This window comes from Eubalaena glacialis, chromosome 7, assembly GCF_028564815.1.
Source record: "Eubalaena glacialis isolate mEubGla1 chromosome 7, mEubGla1.1.hap2.+ XY, whole genome shotgun sequence".
Lineage (NCBI taxonomy): Eukaryota > Metazoa > Chordata > Mammalia > Artiodactyla > Balaenidae > Eubalaena > Eubalaena glacialis.
Genome location: NC_083722.1, coordinates 61,163,502 through 61,184,084, shown reverse-complemented (window position 1 = coordinate 61,184,084; position 20,583 = coordinate 61,163,502). Strand labels below are relative to the sequence as shown.

The 20,583-nt window shown below is 36.7% G+C and overlaps 1 protein-coding gene across 3 annotated transcripts in view; it reads left to right on the top strand.

The window, feature by feature from the left end:
* Window positions 1–15,722, top strand: part of CLASP2 (cytoplasmic linker associated protein 2) — a 174,615-nt gene extending 158,893 nt beyond the window's left edge. For all 3 annotated transcript variants that reach the window (XM_061196474.1, XM_061196473.1, XM_061196475.1), the window contains 6 exons: window positions 1,585–1,813; window positions 8,171–8,364; window positions 8,860–8,988; window positions 11,169–11,375; window positions 12,441–12,557; window positions 14,842–15,722. In XM_061196474.1, the coding sequence (XP_061052457.1) occupies window positions 1,585–1,813; window positions 8,171–8,364; window positions 8,860–8,988; window positions 11,169–11,375; window positions 12,441–12,557; window positions 14,842–14,928 (963 nt within the window). In that variant the 3' untranslated portion in view covers window positions 14,929–15,722. The remainder of the gene's footprint in view (window positions 1–1,584; window positions 1,814–8,170; window positions 8,365–8,859; window positions 8,989–11,168; window positions 11,376–12,440; window positions 12,558–14,841) is intronic.
* Window positions 15,723–20,583: the final 4,861 nt, after the last annotated feature.

The following is a 20,583-nucleotide window of genomic DNA, read 5'->3' as shown; positions in this document are numbered from 1 at the left end:
GTGGGCTTCAGTAGTTGCAGCACGCGGGCCCTAGAGCTTGTGGGCTTCAGTAGTTGTGGTGCGCGGGCTCAGTAGTTGTGGCTCGCAGGCTCAGTAGTTGTGGCGCATGGGCTTAGTTGCTCCACGGCATGTGGCATCTTCCCGGACCAGGGATCGAACCCGTGTCCCCTGCAATGGCAGGCAGATTCTTAACCACTGTGCTGGGCACGCTTTTGCCTCGGGGCCTTTGTCTTAGCTATTCCCTCTGCCTTAAACGTTCTTCCTGCAGATAGCCATGGCCAGTTTCCTCACTTCCTCCAAGTCTTTGCTCCAGTAGCTTCTCAGTGACCACCCTATTTAATCTTCAGCCTCCTCTCTCCCACCTCGGCACTCATGATCCCTTTAATACTGTACTGCCTCCCATACACTAATTACCTCCTACTGTACCACATACTTTACTCATTCATTATGTTTTCTTAATGTCTCTGTCCCTCCACTAGAATGTAAACTTCATGAGGATAGACAGCATTCTCTCGTTTGTTCAAGAATATATCCGCAGTGCCAAGAATAATACCTAGCATGGAATAGGCGCACAGCAAATATTTAAAGGATATTTGTGAAGCACCTAGCTAACGACTTGGCAGAGTTGCTCAGTAGACGGTGGTAATGGTGATATTGATGATCATAATTGATATTTTGATAAGTATGTTAATGTGCCCGAACTCCATCAGGCATCCTTCCAAAAGTTATGCAGTCCTTTTGGGACTTTTTAATTTTTTCTTAAGTAGACCTTTTTTTAATTTGGTTTTCTTATACTTTGTTGACATACTGTCATTGTATAATTTACAACCTTAATAATGAAATCTGGGAGCTTTTAGTTCTGTGTTGCTAATGAAAGTGTTGCTAATGAAAGTCCTTTTGTATCTTTAACTGGCATAGAGAAACTGTTGCTAATCGCATTGTATATATTGCTTGATCAAGCCACTGGCAAGGAAACTATAGGAATCATTAGAGACAAAATTCTTTTTTTTTTTTAACATTTTTATTGGAGTATAATTGCTTTACAATGGTGTGTTAGTTTCTGCTTTATAACTAAGTGAATCAGTTATACATATACATATATCCCCATATCTCTTCCGTCTTGCGTCTCCCTCCCTCCCATCCTCCCTATCCCACCCTTCTAGCTGGTCACAAAGCACCAAGCTGATCTCCCTGTGCTATGCGACTGCTTCCCACTAGCTATCTATCTTACATTTGGTAGTGTATATATGTTCATATATACACTACCAATCTCTCACTTTGTCCCAGCTTACGCTTCCCCCTCCCCTGTCCTCAAGTCCATTCTCTAGGAGGAGAGACAGCATTCTTTTACAGTTCTTATTTGCCCCTATGGCTGTGGTTTCCTTACATCTCTTCTATAAACTGTGACTTTTTGAATGTTAAGTTTTAACTCATCATGTTGATTTCCATTACTTAATTTTTTTTTGGCTGGTTATTGTTACCTTTTTAAAATAGCCTTTGAAGCAGTAGGGAAATATCTTTTTAGAATTTGAAAGAGATTTAAAAAGGAGTTAATTTGCTCTGCCTTCCCCTTCCCATTAATAGACATGTGGCGGTCCTGGGATGTCTGACCCAAGAGCAGGAGGTGATGCTACTGACTCAAGCCAAACAGCCCTTGATAATAAAGCTTCATTGCTCCATTCGATGCCTGCTCACTCCTCTCCACGCTCTCGAGACTATAATCCGTATAACTACTCAGATAGCATCAGTCCCTTCAATAAGTCTGCCCTCAAGGAAGCCATGTTTGATGATGATGCTGACCAGTTTCCTGATGGTATGTCCTGGGTCCTGCTGCTACTGTCTGTGTTTTGGAGGACTGGTAATCAACGAAGCAAACGAAATATGCATGCTCTTTTATTGTAACTCCCTAAAAAGTAAGGATCTTTGGGGGTGGGAACGTTCTCTCCCATCTTCTAGGAGCTCATTTCTAGTGGTTTGGTGGTTTTCTTCCCCTGAATAAGAGACAGATTAATCATCCTAATATAATTCTTGAAATCAAGAAAACCTCAGTGACCTCCCAGAAACAACTGAAACCAGCTGTAGACACATTTCATTTAGTTATTAATTTTCATACCAGAATGACAAAACCCTTTGAAAGGATACCCATTCTTAACAATAGCCTTTTGAGTGTGAAGTCATAAACTCTTTAATAAGATACATTCAAGAAACAAATATGGGAAAAGCTACCATTAAGATTTGGAGTTGGCTTAGGTCTAAGCTCTGATACTACGCTGCATCACCTGGGAAGTTGGTTGACCTTCCTGAATCTCACTTGTCCCTAGGTTGCAGATGCTATGTTACCTGCCCTTCTGATCACAGTATGCAGTAAGGTTTGGATAAGGTGTATAAGAACTGACTATAAAGTACAAAACACTGTAAATGTTTTACTTATTTTTAATAGTAAGGAGTTACATTCTTTTCCTCTACAAATTACATGATCCATTAATTCTTTTCTTAACTAAGTAATGTATAGTAATATATAACTTTATGTAGATTAACTTGAAAGTCTCCCCCTCAACACTCTCATGATTTCATACTTAGGTAATTTCTGATTTTCCCTTTATTCCCTCAGTGTTGCTGTCAGTGAACATATTTCTGCATAAAATTTATGTACATATACAGGTAATTCTAAGAGATTTCTAGGGATAAAATTGCCCAATTAAGGGATATCTGTAAGTTTGTTTTGAGAGTTACTACCAATTACCAACTCAAAACACTTGGCCAGTTTAAGTAGTACTGATTTCCTCACCAACCCAGAATGTTTAAGTGTTTTTATTTTTTGTCATTGTGATGGATATAAAATAGGTCATCCTAATGAGCATTTCCTTAATTGTTAGGAAGACTGAGAAATTAGATATCAGATTATTTTTTAATTTTTCGAATTTTGATGAATAGAAAAATATCTTCACTTCTGAATTTCTTTGATTACTAATGAGGTCAATGAATCATATTTTGGCCAACATGGCATGTTAAGAGACTTAATATATCACATATATCACAAAGGCAAAATTATGACAACATACCAAACTGTCTAAATTACATAAGAATCTATAAAATCGCCACAATTATGCACTTTGGTGTGTTTTAATCTACCATAAACAGTTGACTATGCTGTTAAGGTTTAGTCATGATAGCAGCATAACAGAAGTGTGTGAATTGGACCTAGCAGCAAAGTGCCCTTGGAACCCTGCGTAGTAGCAACAGCCTGGTGATTGAGACCTAGCTTTAGCAGCTTAATTTACATTGGTTTTAAATTATTTATGCACAGAGGTCACAACTGACATTTCTTGCTTCGGCTCCGCTGTATATATGTATATCTCACATATATATGCACTATATAGGTATATATATATATGTATATATATACCTACATATATATATATGTAGGCTTTTTTTTAAGTATTATTTCAAAATAGTCAAAAGCTTAAAAGTTGGGAGTACAGTAGAAGGAACTTTTTCTTGAACCATCTGAGAGTAAGTTGCCAAACTGACGCTCCATAACTTCAAATACTTTAGGACATACTTCCTATAAACAAAGACAGTCTCCTGCATAATTACAATATATTCATCAAAATCAGGGAATTATCGGTGCTACATTAATAACTACCCATCCTTAGAGTTTTTCCACTTGCCCCGATAATATCTTATAGTGGAGTATCCAGTTCAGAATGTCATGTTGCATTTAATCATCACGTCTCCTTCAGTGTTCAGTCTTTTCTTGGCTTTCATGACCGTGACACTTTTGATGGTTGAAGACCAGTTATTTTGTAGCATTTCCCTCAATTTAGGTTTGTCTGATGTTTTCTTATGATTGGATTCAGATTTTGTACTCTTGGCATCAGTATCACAGAAGTGTTAGTGCGTCTTTCAACTAACACATGATTTCCCTTTGCCCCAAGATTGGTGATGTAATTTTGATCACTTGATTATGGTGCTGCTAACAGGCTTCTCCACTGTGAAGTTACTCATTTTGTAATTAATAAGTGTTTTGTGGAGAGGTACTTTAAAACTGTAAATATCCTGTTCCTCATTAAACTTAAATTTTATTTATTTAAAAAAAATAAATATTTATAACTGTACAGACACATAGTTTCCTGTTGTATTCAGTGGGCTATAATGTTTAACTGTCATTATTTATTTTGATGCTCAAATTGTCCTTAATTTGACCATCAGGATCCCATTCAAGCTGGCTTTTGTGTCCTTTTAACATGTCCCCATTCTTACATTCTGACACAGCAAAATCTTACACTGTCCTTGCTTCAGTCCTGGAATCAACCATTTCTCCAAGGATCGATCCTTGGTTTCTTTTAACAGAAAATGGTCTTTAAAGACTAAAGTCTGGGCACTAGGTGTACTCACTGCTGGTGGGACATCACTACTCCCCAGACCTCTAAGTGACTAGAGCTAAGGAGCGTGTGTGTTTGTGTGTGCATGTGCATGTGTATACACACACGCACGCTGATTTATATCTATTGCTGTATCTGTCAGAAGCTAAGTGTTTATACCAATAACTCCAATTCTAGTCTAGCACCATGAGATTAATTTTAGTTTCTCCCTTTCCATATTAATAACCCCCTGTGAGAAACCTGACTTCCGTTATCTTGAATATACTTACTTATTTGATCAATCCTCCTGTATGCAACCAGTTCTCCATCTCTGCCACTACCTCCTCACTTGCGCGGATGCACTCCCCACCCTGCTGGGCTCTACCATTCCACCCTCAACTTCCTTGGCCTCAATGCCATTCTGCTTGGGCTCTGACACATCACACCTGGTTGCCACTACATGTGGACACGCTTCTTGTTCTAGCTGAGCTCTGAAACCCTATCTTACCCACTCTCACGTGTGGAAACCCTCCGTACTCTGCCTGGGAATCTGTCCCCAGGCCTGTAATTTTGATAAATGGAAAAATATCTTCATTTATGAGATTGAGGAATTGTGTTTTTACCAACTTCTCATGTTGAGGCTTGATATATCACAAGTGCCACAAAGCCAAAATTATGACAACTTAGCAAGATCATCCCCTTATTGTCTAATTCTCTTCTCCTTTACTAAGGATCATATATTTCTCATTTGTTAAAGGAAAATATCTCTGGAAATTATACAACTGAAACCTAACTGGGTAGAATATTTTTCAACTTGAGAACGTTATTTCTTCACAGCATAATACTTGATTGACTTCTGAAACATTTGAAGATAGAGAAGCCTTCAGTTACACCAAAATAGTAGTTGTTCCAAGCTTCATATAGCAATTGTTTTCATTTACTGTCTATTTTCTTTTTTAAATTTGAGGTGGGGAAGACCTTATTTGACATTATTTTATTGTAAACATTGCTGACATTATCTTTTTTAATGTATTGACCTCCATTTTGCTGTTTTGATTTTTCTTTTATGCCCTGCCCCCAAGTAAAATTTCTCCTTATTTTGTTTTTAAAATATAAAACTTTTGGCGGGAGATAATTATTTTGTTCAAGTAGGAATTTGTTTTAAAATTCTGAGACTTATTAAGTATCTTTCTTACTCAGATGTGTCTGTACATATTACAGACAGATACACACATTAGTGATAACATTTATCAAAACTAACAAGTCAAACCCACTAATGACCAGTTCTAATTATGACCTTTGTAAAGTTTACCGGAGACTATAATATTCCAGAATATGTACTACCTCTAGTGAGGATGATACTGTTATTCAAGGGAGACTCATATTTCAGGCCCAGGTCCTCACCATGACCCTAGGAGGTGCGTGCTATTTTCCCATTTTACTGATAAGAAAACCCAGCCTCCACAATAATTGAGAGCGTGCTCCTATCACACAAAGGCTAAGGGGCAGAGGCTTGGTGAGACTCTAGAGCCTGTGTTCTTTTCACAGAACAACAATGCTTCTGTGTGTCAGAAGAGGAAATACAGTTGATTATACTTTATCTTAATTAATTCAGTACGTTAGGTTTATCTCATTTGTATGACATAAATAGTTCAGTTTTTTAACAAATAATTTATGTGCTTTCTTTGGCAGAAGTTATTTTCCTGTCAGTCATCTGTCCAGACCATTATATGACAAGTCATTTCTAATTATCTTCTAGAGTAATTACAAAGCCTATATTCATGAAGAGGAGAACTGAGTTCCGTTGAAACAAAAGCATTTTCTTGAGATTTCCCTTTATTCAGCTGAAATAAAATATACTCTTATCAGAATGATTTTATGACATCTTTGAAAGTCTGATAATGTAACTTCACAGGAGTGATTTTTGAGCGGTTTATAGAGATGCATTGATCCTGCTGCAGTAGTTCTTGTTAAGCCAGCAATATTGTTCTAATGTTGGTCTATACAAATGAAATTATTATAAGACAGTTTTTATTCTCCAAGTTAACATCTTTGAACTCAAATTTCTTATTTTTCATGGTTTTGCTCTGCATTTTGCAGAGGTTCTTCCTGATCTTCCAAAACCCTAATTTAGTTCTCCTCGGTGATCATTCTTTCCAGATTATCTCAAGTTTTTAAATTCAGTAATCACATTTTGTGCTCTGTGTATGAGTGTTTGGGGACCAGAAGTTCTTAGTGCTCTTATTATAGTTCCACGAAAGTTGTCCTAACAAACTTCCTTTTTTATAGGCAGTGAATATTGTCATTACATTTTGGTTCAATTTCCCTTCCCTATCATCTGTTAGTTTTATTCCAGTAGAAGTCATCTGTTCTAGTAGTTCAGCTTGATTTCCTTTCCTCAGGTTTCTGAATCCTCTTAAGTGAAATATAACTTTTCTTTCCCTACTTGTAGTTGTGGGTTCCCTGAGACCTATAATGTCAGGCCATTGGTATCTCTAGGTCAGTGGCTAACCAGCTGGCAGGATGAGGCAGAATAGCTTCTGTTTTTATGGACCAGTTGTGAACCATCTGGCAAACTACAACCTCAAGGTTCATTTTTGGGAAAAGTGCTCTTTCTTCTTGAGCGTTTCCTTTTGTAGCCAGCAACCCTCTCCAAAAGGCCAGCATACTCATGCCAAGTGAAGCCACAGAGAATACAGCTCCACAGTGTTAGCTGTCTTTCCTGGAGACTTGGGAGAGGGAGTGACCCCAGGTGTACCTTCTAGGCTCAGGCACCGTGTTCTGTGATTATTTTATTCCAGAGAATGAGTTAGAAGGGAAAAGAATCTATGGCACAAGCTCAAGCAAATGCCTGCCCAAGTCCCTCAAACCTGAATTTATCATGTATTTTATCATCAAAAGAATTTAGGAAGAACTCTGGTATTTTTTAATGTTCTAATGTGAACTTTTGGATTTAACTGTCTTTCCTACAAAGATTTCTCAAAGCATTATCTGATGACTTTGAAAAATAAACAGTGTGTCCTTTAACATTCATAAAATTCATGAGTTCATAATTATACTTTAAAAAAAGAAAGCAAAAACAAATGAAAACTCCTTGATAACCACTGGGCCCAACTCTTGACTCAGAAATTTAAAGGGAAATATATTAGGTATTCTGCCTTTTCTATCAAACTGTATTTCAGGGCAATCAAAATAGCTCTAGTTGATAAACTCACTCTCTCAGAAGAATTCCAACCCATTTTTAACTCCTAATAAAATAATTGATTCAGCAACATCAGTGGGTGAAATCATTAGTTAAAAGGTTGACGGGGAACTTTACAGTGGTGGGATCAAGTTGTTACCAGTTAAATCCAGTGATCATTTATTAGTATCACTAAAAATTGAGTACCCAGACACTGTGAGCCTCCTGGCATGACAACATAGAAGTGCATGCTGAAGTGTGTAAGGATGAAATGATACATTTGGGATTTGCTAAAAATTTTTCAGAAAAAAAGTTGTGGGGGCGGGCACGAAGATGATGTAAGAATGGTAAAATCTTAATAATTTTTAAATCTGGGTGATGGGTACATGGGGGTTCATTATACAATTCTCCTGTGAATTTTTATTATAAATGGTTTTAAACTAGCATTGAGGTTTTGGGGATGACAAATGGAAAAGAATATTACTTGGTCATTTTTCTTTGTTTTTGGTTTTTTTTTTACAAGTAACTTTCTGTTTGTGTTTCATGATGTTATAACGTTGTCATCCCCATACTTGTGAAAGTTGACCTATAAAGTTACAGAATTAACATCATGTCCTTATGACAGATCTTTCCTTAGACCATTCTGACCTGGTTGCAGAGTTATTGAAGGAGTTGTCTAACCATAATGAACGTGTAGAAGAAAGAAAAATCGCCCTCTATGAACTCATGAAACTGACACAGGAAGAATCTTTCAGTGTTTGGGATGAACACTTCAAAACAATATTACTTTTATTGCTTGAAACCCTTGGGGATAAAGAGGTAAAATGGCAGAATATGTAAACAATAGCCTGTTTTTCCTGTCTTGGATTGCCTGTCATTGCCTATTAATCAAGTGCTACACAGATTTGGAAATTGGGAAAATGAGTCTTTTCTGCTGCTTCTTTCTGCCTGAAATTTTCACTGTAAAGTACTTTTTCTTCCCAACCAAGCAGCTCAGTGATTTTCAACAGTTGACAACAGGGAAAATGAAAGGTTGCTGACAAAATTTTTATAGGAGAGTACTTTTTTTTGCATATTTGAATTAGTTGTTCAAAAGTAAAACTTCCTTTTTAATAGAATGTAGTGGTTCTTGGTTTCTTTAAGAAGTATTCGTTTTCAACTAGAGATGTGAAAACTTGTGTAATATACCACATATTTTATGCAGTTGTCTACAATTCCCCCAACCCATATTAAGACCCTTAAGTTACAGAAATGGAAAATGTAAAGATCGTCTACAACCCAAAATATTAAAAACATTAAAATATTTCTTCTTAGCCTACAATCAGGGCTTTGGCATTAAAGGTTTTAAGAGAAATCCTAAGGCATCAACCAGCAAGATTTAAAAACTATGCAGAACTGACTGTCATGAAAACACTGGAAGCACATAAAGATCCTCATAAGGAGGTAAGTGACCTGATAGTACTTCTGATATTATTGCATGAAACATACAAACGTTGTTTGAAAGTACTCTTAGCAAGCATTTTCTTAATGTTCAAGGTAGTATCTGATTGAGAAGCAAACATATAATCTTTTCTGTTTAACGAATTATATTGATACCATGGCCTTTTACCTAAAATAGGTGAGCTCTAGGATATAATTTATCTGATTTCATTTTCTCCTATAATTCACTTTTAGATTTCCATTTAGAGTTCACCAATCTTAACTTCACTTTCCATTTACCAATAAGAATTTGGTTTTTTAAAATAACTAATGAAGATAAGAATCATTGTTATTTTAAAGTGGTAAATTGCCTATAGGAGCTAGATGTCTGTTAGAAGTTTACTCAATAAAACAATGAGGACAGCTTTCCTGAAAGAGTCCTGTAAACCTGTCTTGTTACATTATAGTCAGGATATCCCCATCATGACCAATGACACTGATGAGATAATCAGTGAGATAAGATAATCATAAGGACTTTTATTAAAATAATTAGAAAAGCAAGTTTCAAATAGGGACTGCAACTCTAAGAGAAAGCATCAGAGCAATACATAAGCAAAAGACAAGTCAAAAAAAGGGAGTTAAAACAGCAGTGAGACAAAATAGATTAAAGTGAAGTATAAGAGCTAAAACTGTAAAACTCTCAGAAGAAAGCATAGGTGTGAATCTTTTTTACCTTGGGTTAGGCAATAGTTTCTTAGATACAATACCAAAAGCAGAAATAATCAACAAGGAAAAAAAGAGTAAATTGAACTTTATCAAAATTAAAAACTTTTGTGCTTCAAAGGATGCTCTCAGGAAAGTGAAAAGACAACCCATAACATAGGAGAAAATTTTTGCAAATCATGTCTGATAAGGGACTAACAACCATAATATATAAAGAACTCTCATAACTCAACAATGAAAAGGTAAATAACTCAGTTTTTCAACGAGCAAAGGATCTGAGTTGACATTTCTTCAAAGAAGATATACAAATGGCCAATAAGCACATAAAAGGATTCTCACCCTCATTAGTCTTTAGGGAAATGCAGCTAAAACCACAATGAAATACCACACTTCACACACATGATGAAGAACGATAATAAGAAATGTTGGTGAGGATATGAAAAAATCGAAACCCTCTGGGTAATTCACTTTTCAGAAGCTGTGACTGTGAATCTTATAGGAGAGTGAGCCATAACTTTTAAATCTACCTGGATTTTTAATCCGATTTTTAAAAAAAATCCAGTTGGTGTTTAGTAGTGGTACATCTGTAGCATCTTGCTGAAGGCTTAAAAAAACTATGTAATGTTTGTACTTTAGTTATCCACCTTCTGACGTAAATAAGGCCTTGTAGCATACCAGTTTTTACCAAAGATAAAATTGACATTCTTAAGCTGTTACAGCTGAAATTAGCCCTAGGTCTTCTGACTTGCAGTGTATTTTCCACTATACCTTTATAAGTACCTCTCACAGATTGAGAGCACAAATGAGACAATACCAAAGTAGCAGCAAAAGCAATAATTTTTACATGTTTTCAAGACCATCTTTAGAGATTACAGATTCCAATAAAAATATAGATAACTGTTTCTTCTCTTCATTGCAGAACCAGTGTTTTACCCTCCCCAAGTCCAATATAGAAGGAAAGAAAATCATTATGAACAGTAGGGGAAATAGCCTGTTAACTTGATAACATATTAATGAAATGATTTTTATTTTTTTTTCTTAATAACGTGATAAAAGGCACAAGCCCTCCTGGAGTTGAGGGTCCTAACGATGAGCAGGGTCTCAGCGTGGCTGATGCAGAGGACTCCAGTCACAGTGTAGTCTAGGTGGACAGAGCCTCCACTCCCCTGCAGAACTAGACCACAATATCATGTTAAAGTTGCTTTTAATCACTGAATCAAGCCAACATTAAGAGAGCGCAAATGAAGGAAGAATGATGTAAAAAAGCACCATGTTTCCATCTTCTAGCTTCAACAGTTATCAACATTTTACCAAACCTGTTTTATCTGTACCCTCACCTTTTATGTTTGTTTGTTTAGTGTTTTCAAAGAAAATCCCAGATATCATGTCCTATGACATATTTCATTAAGTGTATACATCCAGGACACAGTATAAGTTTTACAAAATTACTTCCCTGCTAAATGTTGACCTCTTTGATTTAGGTGGTGAGATCTGCTGAGGAAGCTGCGTCAGTGTTGGCCACTTCAATCAGTCCGGAGCAGTGCATCAAAGTGCTTTGTCCCATCATCCAAACTGCAGATTACCCAATTAATCTGGCTGCAATCAAAATGCAAACAAAAGTGATAGAGAGAGTTTCCAAGGAGACCCTTAACCTGCTTTTGCCAGAGATTATGCCAGGCCTAATACAGGTAAGCAGCAAAGCTTGGAGGAATAAGCTATGTGTGATACATTTGGGACTCGGTTATTTTAGACACTTGCCAGGCAACACTAGTGGCGTGACCAAGCCTTCCTGCTGTCTTAGGTGTTCGGAGCAAAGACTTTCCGTAATTAGCTGTGTGTGTGTGTGGTAGAATATACATAACATAAAACTTACCATTTAGCATGGTAACTTACCATTTAATGTGGTTTTTTTCTATGCATACAAACCCATACATATAAATACTTTAAAAAAATGGGATCATATTTTGTAACATGCTTTGCTTAACTTAATCATAGATTGTGAACTTTTTCCATCCAATAAATAATATTCTATAATGTAATTTTAATGACTAATATTACATAGTATGTATATTAAGATCCCTCCTGAAGAGAGTTAATCATTCATTTCTTTGTGCTTCTATAGTATTACCTTTGTGACTCTGTTCTAAGCCGAATACTACTAAATTGTGAGGTCCTTGAAGATAAGATCCAAATCTTTTCCTTTCTTATCTGTGCTTTGGTACTAAGAACAGAATATACATAATAGGTGTGTGTCATACATATAGTGGGTACTGAATAAATGTTTGTTGGATGAATAACTTAGAGTAATGGTAGGGATGGGCCAGATGTTAAGCTTAATTCAGCCTGGATTACAGGAGTACCTTGACTGCCAGGCCAAGGAGTTTAGGTTTTACTCAATAGTGAGGAGCTGTTGAATTCACTACAGCTGAAAGCCTTAGGAAGGTTAATTCAGAGGCTTCGGCAGGGTGGATTGGCAGAGGGCAGCCCCAGAGTCAGAGGATTGCAGCTTTCCAAGCTAAGTAAGAAAGAACCCGATAAGGAAGGCTGACAGTGGAGTGCAGGTGCCGAAGGGGAGGTGGAGGAGGGAAGGGCACACCTCTGCCTGAAAAGGTGAGAAATTAACTTTGTCCAGTCAGTAAAGCTCTCTCTCCTCAGCACACTTGGGATCTCCTCTTTGAGTTGCACTTCTGTCTCTGTGGAATGGTACTTTCCTCAGATCCTGCAGGAGTGCTAACAAGGACTTTTCTTCCCAGGGTTATGATAATTCGGAGAGCAGTGTTCGGAAAGCTTGCGTCTTCTGCCTGGTGGCTGTTCATGCAGTAATTGGTGATGAACTAAAACCACATCTCAGCCAGCTCACTGGCAGTAAAGTAAGTAGTGCTGCTCTGTTCTAAAGAGGGTGGCCGTGGGTCCCTCTTCAAAATTCAGTTCTTTGAGTGTGTTAAAGAGTAAATTTGGGGGCTTCCCTGGTGGCGCAGTGGTTGAGAATCCGCCTGCCAATGCAGGGGACACGGGTTCGAGCCCTGGTCCGGGAAGATCCCACATGCTGCGGAGCAGCTAAGCCCGTGCGCCACAACTGCTGGTCCTGCGCTCTAGAGCCCGCGAGCCACAACTACAGAAGCCCGTGCACCTAGAGCCCGTGCTCTGCAACAGGAGAAGCCACCGCAATGAGAAGCCCACGTACTGCAACGAGGAGTGGCCCCCGCTCGCCGCAACTAGAGAAGGCCTGCGCGCAGCAACGAAGACCCAATGCAGCCAAAAATAAATAAATAAATTAATTAATTAATTTAAATAAAAAGAGTAAATTTGTTATTCGGATTTTAATTAGGCTTTGCGAATCCAACTTATTTCTCTTACCGTTTGCAGTTTAGCTGTTTGTACTTTCACATCTGTTACTCAGGTGAGGTCAGCGGTTTGGTAGGGTGGTTGGTAGACTGCTGTGAAAAACATGCCTACAGCTTCTGGTTATTTATTGATCACCAACTGACTCTCCTCACTCCCACACCCAAATCCTTACCGCCAAGGGCTGTTTAATTAAGAATAAATAGTAGTTATATATCCATGGATTTATATGTCCCCAAATATGGAACAATTGAACATTTAAAAAATTTTCCTTTATGAACTATGATAATCAAGTATTTGTTCGCCTTCTCTTTCTGTTCTTATTATGATCACAATAAATGTTTAACTTTGATTTGTTATGTTAAAATGAATTTTCCAATTAGTCCTTAAGATGCAAAAAAACACAAAATCAGTCTTGCTTTCTTCATTTCTTTGATACTATCAAAACCTTGAAATTTATTCTAAAGGGTGAGGATAAACTATGATTGCTGAATTATGGTTTATGAACCAGTTAACTGGCAAGACACTCACCTTCATATAAAAAGTTTCCCCAAATCCTAACAGTTGTCATTACTATAATCAAATTTATTTTTTAAGTAGCAAAGAGAAGAAAAAATACATAGAAGGAAAAAGAGCTCAGGTATATACCTTACATTAAATACCTATACAAGTTATAGATAGATTAAAGCAGTGGTTCTAGGGACTTCCCTGGCGGTCCAGTGGTTAACACTCTGCGCTTCCACTGCAGGGGGCGCAGGTTTGATCCCTGGTCAGGGAACTCAGATCCCACATGCTGTGTGGCATGGCCGAAAGAAAGAAAGAGAAAGCAGTGGTTCTTAACCTTTTCTGTGTTACAGAGCACTTTGAGCTTTAGGTATAATCTCATCCCAAGAAAAATAAATGCATACAGATAAATTTTACACATAGTTTCGTTGGCGGGGGGGGCATTCAGTGAGCCTCTGAATCTCGTGGACACCAGGTTTAAAAACCCTTCGGTCAAAGACAATGTTAAAAAAGCAAACTTTGAACAACAAAGTGGTTTTCAGAGAAAAATGTATCCTGAGTTTTGTCATAAGTTTAAGTTAGGTCCTAATAATCCAGAGTTATCTGTAGAAGAATTAAAATTCAGCACTTTACCAGAATACTAGGCAGCCAGTAGTAATGTTGCATGTGAAGACAGTAGGTGGGAAAAATATCTGAGAATGACATTAGGTGAAAAAAAGTAGAAAACAGAATTGGATGTGCTTTGATTCCAAACTATAAAAATATGATCTCATACAATAAAGACTGCAAAATGACACAGAGAAATCAAAAACATTCTTGTTAGGAGAGCAGTGACGTAGTTGTCTGAGATCTTGGGTGCTGGAGCCCAAGTGCCTAATTGCCTCTCCTGGCCCACTTCTCTCCACCCCTGTGACCTTAGGCAGGGATGGCACATCCTGTATCTCAATTTCCTCATCTGTAAAATGTTGTGAAGATAAAAAGAGAGAATTTAAGGCAGTATATTGTATAGCACATACTGCTCAAATGTTTATCATTATTGTTTTAATGGTGACTTCTTTTTCTAAGTTTTGTATGTTATCACTATAACATTTTTTGAAAAGGCATGCTAGAATACTCAGTCCTGAACAAACTGAGACTTAAAAATTTTTTTTTTGAAATTCTTAATTAGCAACAGTAACTGGGGTATTATAATAACCCCTCAGTCTAAAATATCTTTTGAAGCTCACATATGTATAATTTTTTTTAATGAGCATCTTACAATCATTTAGAGCAGCTTTCTCAAATGACGTGTTTGGCTTGAATCTGCAGATGAAGCTACTGAATCTTTACATCAAACGCGCACAAACAGGTTCTGGAGGAGCTGATCCCACTACTGATGTTTCTGGACAAAGTTAGTGAAGCTGATGGAAGTGAACCAGGTCTCTCAAAGGAAGGACAGACAGACCACCCTCATCAATGAAAGGAAATTTTCAAATACATCTTTTGGAAGTTACCATTGTTTCCCAGTTTTAGTTTTTTGTTTTGTTTTGTATTTTCTGTAACAGAGGGCTATCCTCAGTCTGCATGTAACTTTTATGATAGTTATTCCAAATTCAAGAAGAAGCAGTATTAACATCAGTTGGTCAATACAAAGTAATTTTTAATCTAATTCATCATTTCACATGTTTTACTTCTTTGTCCTCCCATTAACCTTTGCCAGTGTTATGATTGTATCCATTTTTTTAAATGCTGGTTAAACAGGAATGCTTAAAGCTTTAAAAGTTTAACAGTCTAAAACATTTTTTGGCCTTCATTCAAATGCAGAATAATATTTTTATTGCTACTTTGAGTTTTGTTCCATATCATGTCCTACGCTAGAAATATTGAAATGATGTGAAATAAAGCAGGACTAATCTGAACTACAGCTGGACTCTGTTGGTGTGATGGTGATACACGTCATTAATTAGTTGCAACTTCTTTGGGGTGATCTGTAGTTTAAAACTAAGACCTCAAAGACATGTTACAGAATCAGCCAGTTCTGTAAGGCTGATACCCTTTGTTGGTTGTTGATCTTGCCATCTTTATTTAAAACCATGTCCCCTCTATGATCCCTTAAGAAAGCTGTACCAAATCATCAGCCTGTGTTTTTCTTGTTACTTATTAAAATAGAAGGTTTCATTGCAGGGTTTTTTGGTTTGTTTATCTTTGTTGTGAATGATGCTTTTTTTATTTATTAATATCAAATTCACTTATGAATAAACTTGATAATGGAAACATAAAAAAAAAAATCAAGTGCATGTGTGTCCTTGACTGTCTTCTGTTTCTCATTTAATAAACTAATTATTGAGACATGGGAGTCGACCAGCACCTTTTCTTTAAATGGTGGAACCTGGTTTCCTTTTACCATGAAATTGTCTTACTTGAAAACATTGATCCTGATGAGAGAGAAGATGGTGCCAAGGTTATTATCTTTGTATAATGGGCTCAAATTCTCTACCTCGTCAGGGCTAATACTTTTAACTGAGCTGCTGCCTATAGTGTCTTTTGGAAAACTATTAAAAGGGTGATTTTCTGTTACTTTTTAACAAATTTTTTTAATCACCTTTTGCTACACCTCTTATTTTCATGTGCAGCCAACTTTCAAAAATTACCAGTTTTGGTGGAAGGCAAATTAGGTAATTTGGAACCAGGATACTAATGATTTCTCATCTTGACTTTTTTTAAAATCCTAACATAAAGTGAATTTGACTGGAAAGGCAAATACCTATTAGGGAGGCAATTTGCTTTTGTTACAGAGTTATCTGTACTTTCTCTGTTTAATCGAAAAAATGTAGAAATGTATGTAAAGAATTTAAGGCAAGAGTTCTGAATGGATGATTTGTGATAGGCTTTTACCTTCCTTCGTTTTTGTTCTAGCAGCAGGAAAATAGTTTCTCTATATCCCCCCCTTTATCTGTAACAATTTTGTTTTCTACTGTTAATTACATTGTGTATTTATAGTTCTATGCTTACTGTTGTGCATATACTGGCAATAAAACTGTACATAACATTACTTGAACAAATTAACAATGTATATCAGTTGTTTTTCTGTCTCACTGTGTGACAAGCCACTTATAACTAGGTTTTTAAAAATGTTTAGAAAGTCCTGTTTCAGTGGTATTCTCATGAATTTGTAAGTGCATCCAAGGAGAAAAGATCTGTCAGGGGTAGCAGCCACAGTCCAATGTATATAGCTCTATATGCATGTATGTATTATAGCTTATCCTTAAAAAGAAAAGGTACTTTAAACATTGAACTCGTCTCGGTAATGCTTTATGTTCCATGACCTTTGGTATGTTTTATAATCATTTTGGATCTAAATATTGATCTAATTTTGACCTCTTCTTTAAGGTCCTGCTCTAACTACTGTTGACAACAAAATAGAGTGGCTTAAGCTGAATAATAACTCTACTTGAAAACTTAGATCAAACACCTGGCATCTAAAGGCAGGCACTCAAGAAATGAATGAACTGAGTAACAGAAGAGTATGGTTTAATGTGACGAAGTGAAAGCTAAGTCATGTTTTAAATTCTGTTATTTCAGTTGATAAGACTATAAGAAAGTTATTGTTGACTATTCAGATTGCTATATATAATACCTTTAATTTGTTCATTCCAGAAACATATTAAGATGTCAGCTATTAAAGAATGGTGATAAAAAGCTACTGGTTAAATTTTTTTCTTTCTGCTTTTCTCCCCTAAGCTAATCATCAGTGTCATTCGTTTACCCACGCTGCTGAGAACCAATTAAAAAAGCATATAATTCCAGGTTTTAAAACATGTTTGTTTCTTGTGGGTTTTCAAAATCTGTAATAGACTTCTGACATTTTCAAGTAAGATATGGTTTGAACCTGAGGTTTCATATTTGGAGTAAATTTGCTATATTCCTTCATATTTTATTATAAACTTCAGGTCAAAATGACTTTTCACCAAGTTATGTCTTACAGTATAAAACTAAAATCTTCAGGCCAGATCTATTTGTAAATTCAAGTGTTTCTTATTATTGTTAATTTAGAAAAACATTTACAGTAAATAGAAATGAGGATTAGTAATGTTATTCCATAATACATGAGGGTTTTTTTAATTTAACCTTTGATATCTTTGCTTCCTGTATTGTTTTAGTTCATTTTATTGCAGTTAATCAGTATAGTTTTATAGCCATGCAAATGAAAGGTCTAGAATTAAGCTTTAAAAAAAACTGTCAGTTAAAAAGTTATCCATCTCTATTGTGGAATATTTGGAAAATAATGAAAAACTGAGGGAAAAAAAATTACCTCTCATAGCACCACTTGAGATGATCTGTGTTGTTATTTTGTGGAGTGCTAAGATAATCAATTTGATTTAATGCTGAAAACTGTAAGGGAACATTAAGTTTTGTTAACCAGAGAATGACAAGATTAGAAATAGCTAAGATTTTGAATGCTTCTGTTCTGTGCATGTATTTAACAGTACATTTTGAATATATTCCTTCTTTGTATTTCTATAGGATGACTTCTAACAGCAGCAAAATATTCATTGGTATGTGTGCAGCATTTTCCTGGGTTGTTGATCTTCACTGGATATTCTTATAACAAATAGCTACATCTTTGGCACATCTCCAATTATTTCCTACTTGGCAATTTTATAGATGCCTTTACTATGAAATTACTAAATATAGAAAAACAATCCTTAAAGATATACTAATTACTTAAATAGCTGGGTTTAGATTACTCTTATAATAGTAATCTAAAATAGAACAGGAAAATACAAGAAATCTTTATATGTATTGGAATTTCAGTATTTCAAACTTACCTACATTCATCCATGCAGAAGATATGTGAGTAGTTGCCTTCAGGGAGACAGAGTAGAGCAAATAACCATGATACAGTGTGGTTAGTGCTGTAGTAGAGAATAACACAGGGTGCTGATGGGAGCTAGGGAATGGGGGTGGGGGTACACATAAGGAGTAATCACAGAAGGCTTCCTAGGAGAAGAGGTGATGTTTAAATTTAGTCTAGAAACTGAATGGGTCTGAGGCTCATTGGGGTGACAGGGTAGGGAGAGCAGAGGGAAGCCAAAGAGCAAGGCAGTGCTCTATGAAGTAAGAAGCATTACGGCATGTCCCTGGAACTTTTTAAACCATGATTTGTTTTGGAAAATGTTAAAAGAAATCTCATATACTCTCTTAAAAGTCCCCATAAAATATGTTTCAAAAAGAAAAAAAAAATCTGTGCATTCTCACAATCAAGAAAGCTTGGCTATAGCTTTTCTTTCAGGGGTTTTAGTTCAAAAGTTTTCCTTTTCTTACAAAGTTATAATACTGAATTTGCTTTCCAGACTGAATGTATCATTTGTGTCTCCCCAGCTGGCCATCATTACACAGGTTGGTTTAGCTGGAACATGGGATGCCAGTGGAGAATGACCCCAGATTGAGTACTAGATACTCTGAGATATAATCTAACTGAACTAAGGAGTTCACTGAAGACTTAAACTGAAGAACAGCATGGTTAGAATTAACATCACAAACACCTCAATTTTACATACTCTGAAAACTTCAGAAGTGAGTTAGTTTTTAGGTTACAATTTTTTTACAGATTGGTCTCTATGAATCTGGTTCTGATTAGCCTTATTTACCTACTAAATATTTGAGCACCTGCTCTGCATCTGACACCTCTAAAATCTGTCTGCTGTAAATATGTAGCTGTGGATCTGGTAATAGGAGAGATGCATTAATGTGCTTTCAGAAATGTGATCGGTACAGGAGGGACCGGCCTGTAACTCAGGGTAGGAGGTGCTGCTTCTTGCAAACCATCCTGACCAGATAGCCCTGCAGGCAGCCCTGGTCACCCAGTATGTCTTCCCTTAAGAAAGTGTGAATCTGTTATTTTTATTGGAAATGAGTGCAAAAAGGGATTGCTTGCTGGTTATAGTTTAAAGCCAATTTTACAACATTAATTTTTATCTAAGTTCAGGTCAGAGTAGAGACTTAGAGTTGAATTATTTCAACAAAGCAAGAAATGTGCCTTTTCTTCTCCATCCTCCTAAAGCTATGGTTTTCAACTAGGGGTGATTTTGCCCACTGGAAGACATTTGGCAATGTCTGGAGGTATTTTGTGTTGTCACAACTCAGTGGGGGAGTGCTACTGACATCAGTGGGTACAGGCCAAAGGCGCTGCTGAGCATCTTACATACACAGGACTGCCTTACCCCCAACCCCACCAGACGCAAAAAACAAGTATCCAGCCCCAAATGTCAGTAATGCCCAGGTTGAGAAAACTTGCACCAAAGCAAAGGAGTTTCCATGGATAGTTCCACGGGTAATACAGCCCAGTTTAAAAACACCGAATCAGTTTTTTACACTAATGTTGAATACAAAGGTGAACAATCCAGAACTCATTTCCAGCTGAATTTTAGGATAAATTTTCCCATTTTTTAATACATATGGGCTCACATGCCAAACATTCAACACAAATCATTGATCCCCAACTCAACCCAAACTATTTTCTACTTTTTCTCCTACAACTTACTCCATTCTAAAGTCTCAGTCCAATGCTAGGGTAGTCCTTCAAATTTTCCTCTAAGAGAAATGGTGATTTTTATTTCAAAGAACTGATTTCTAGCTCTTGAGGTCAGAGAATTTCCATACAGTGAGGTTTCCTCCAGGTCTGCAGCAGTGTGGATGACCGAGGAGACCCAGAAGAATGGCCTTGAGGTTTGTTGGCCATTATTAAGTCGATATTCAAATATTGTGTAATTCCACCTGTATGAGATACCTAGAGACAGAAAGTAGAATGGTGTTTGTCAGGGGCTGCAGGGAGGAGGGAATAGGGAGTTATTGTTTAATGGGCACAGAGTTACTGTTTGCAAAGATGAAAAGAGTTCTGGAGAAGGATGGTGGTGACAGTTGCAAAACAATGGGAATATACTTAATACCACTAAACTAAACATTTTAAAATGATTAAGATCGTAAATTTGTTATGGGTATTTTACCACAATTAAAAATAATTTTAAAAATAATGGTCATGGGCTTCCCTGGTGGTGCAGTGGTTAAGAA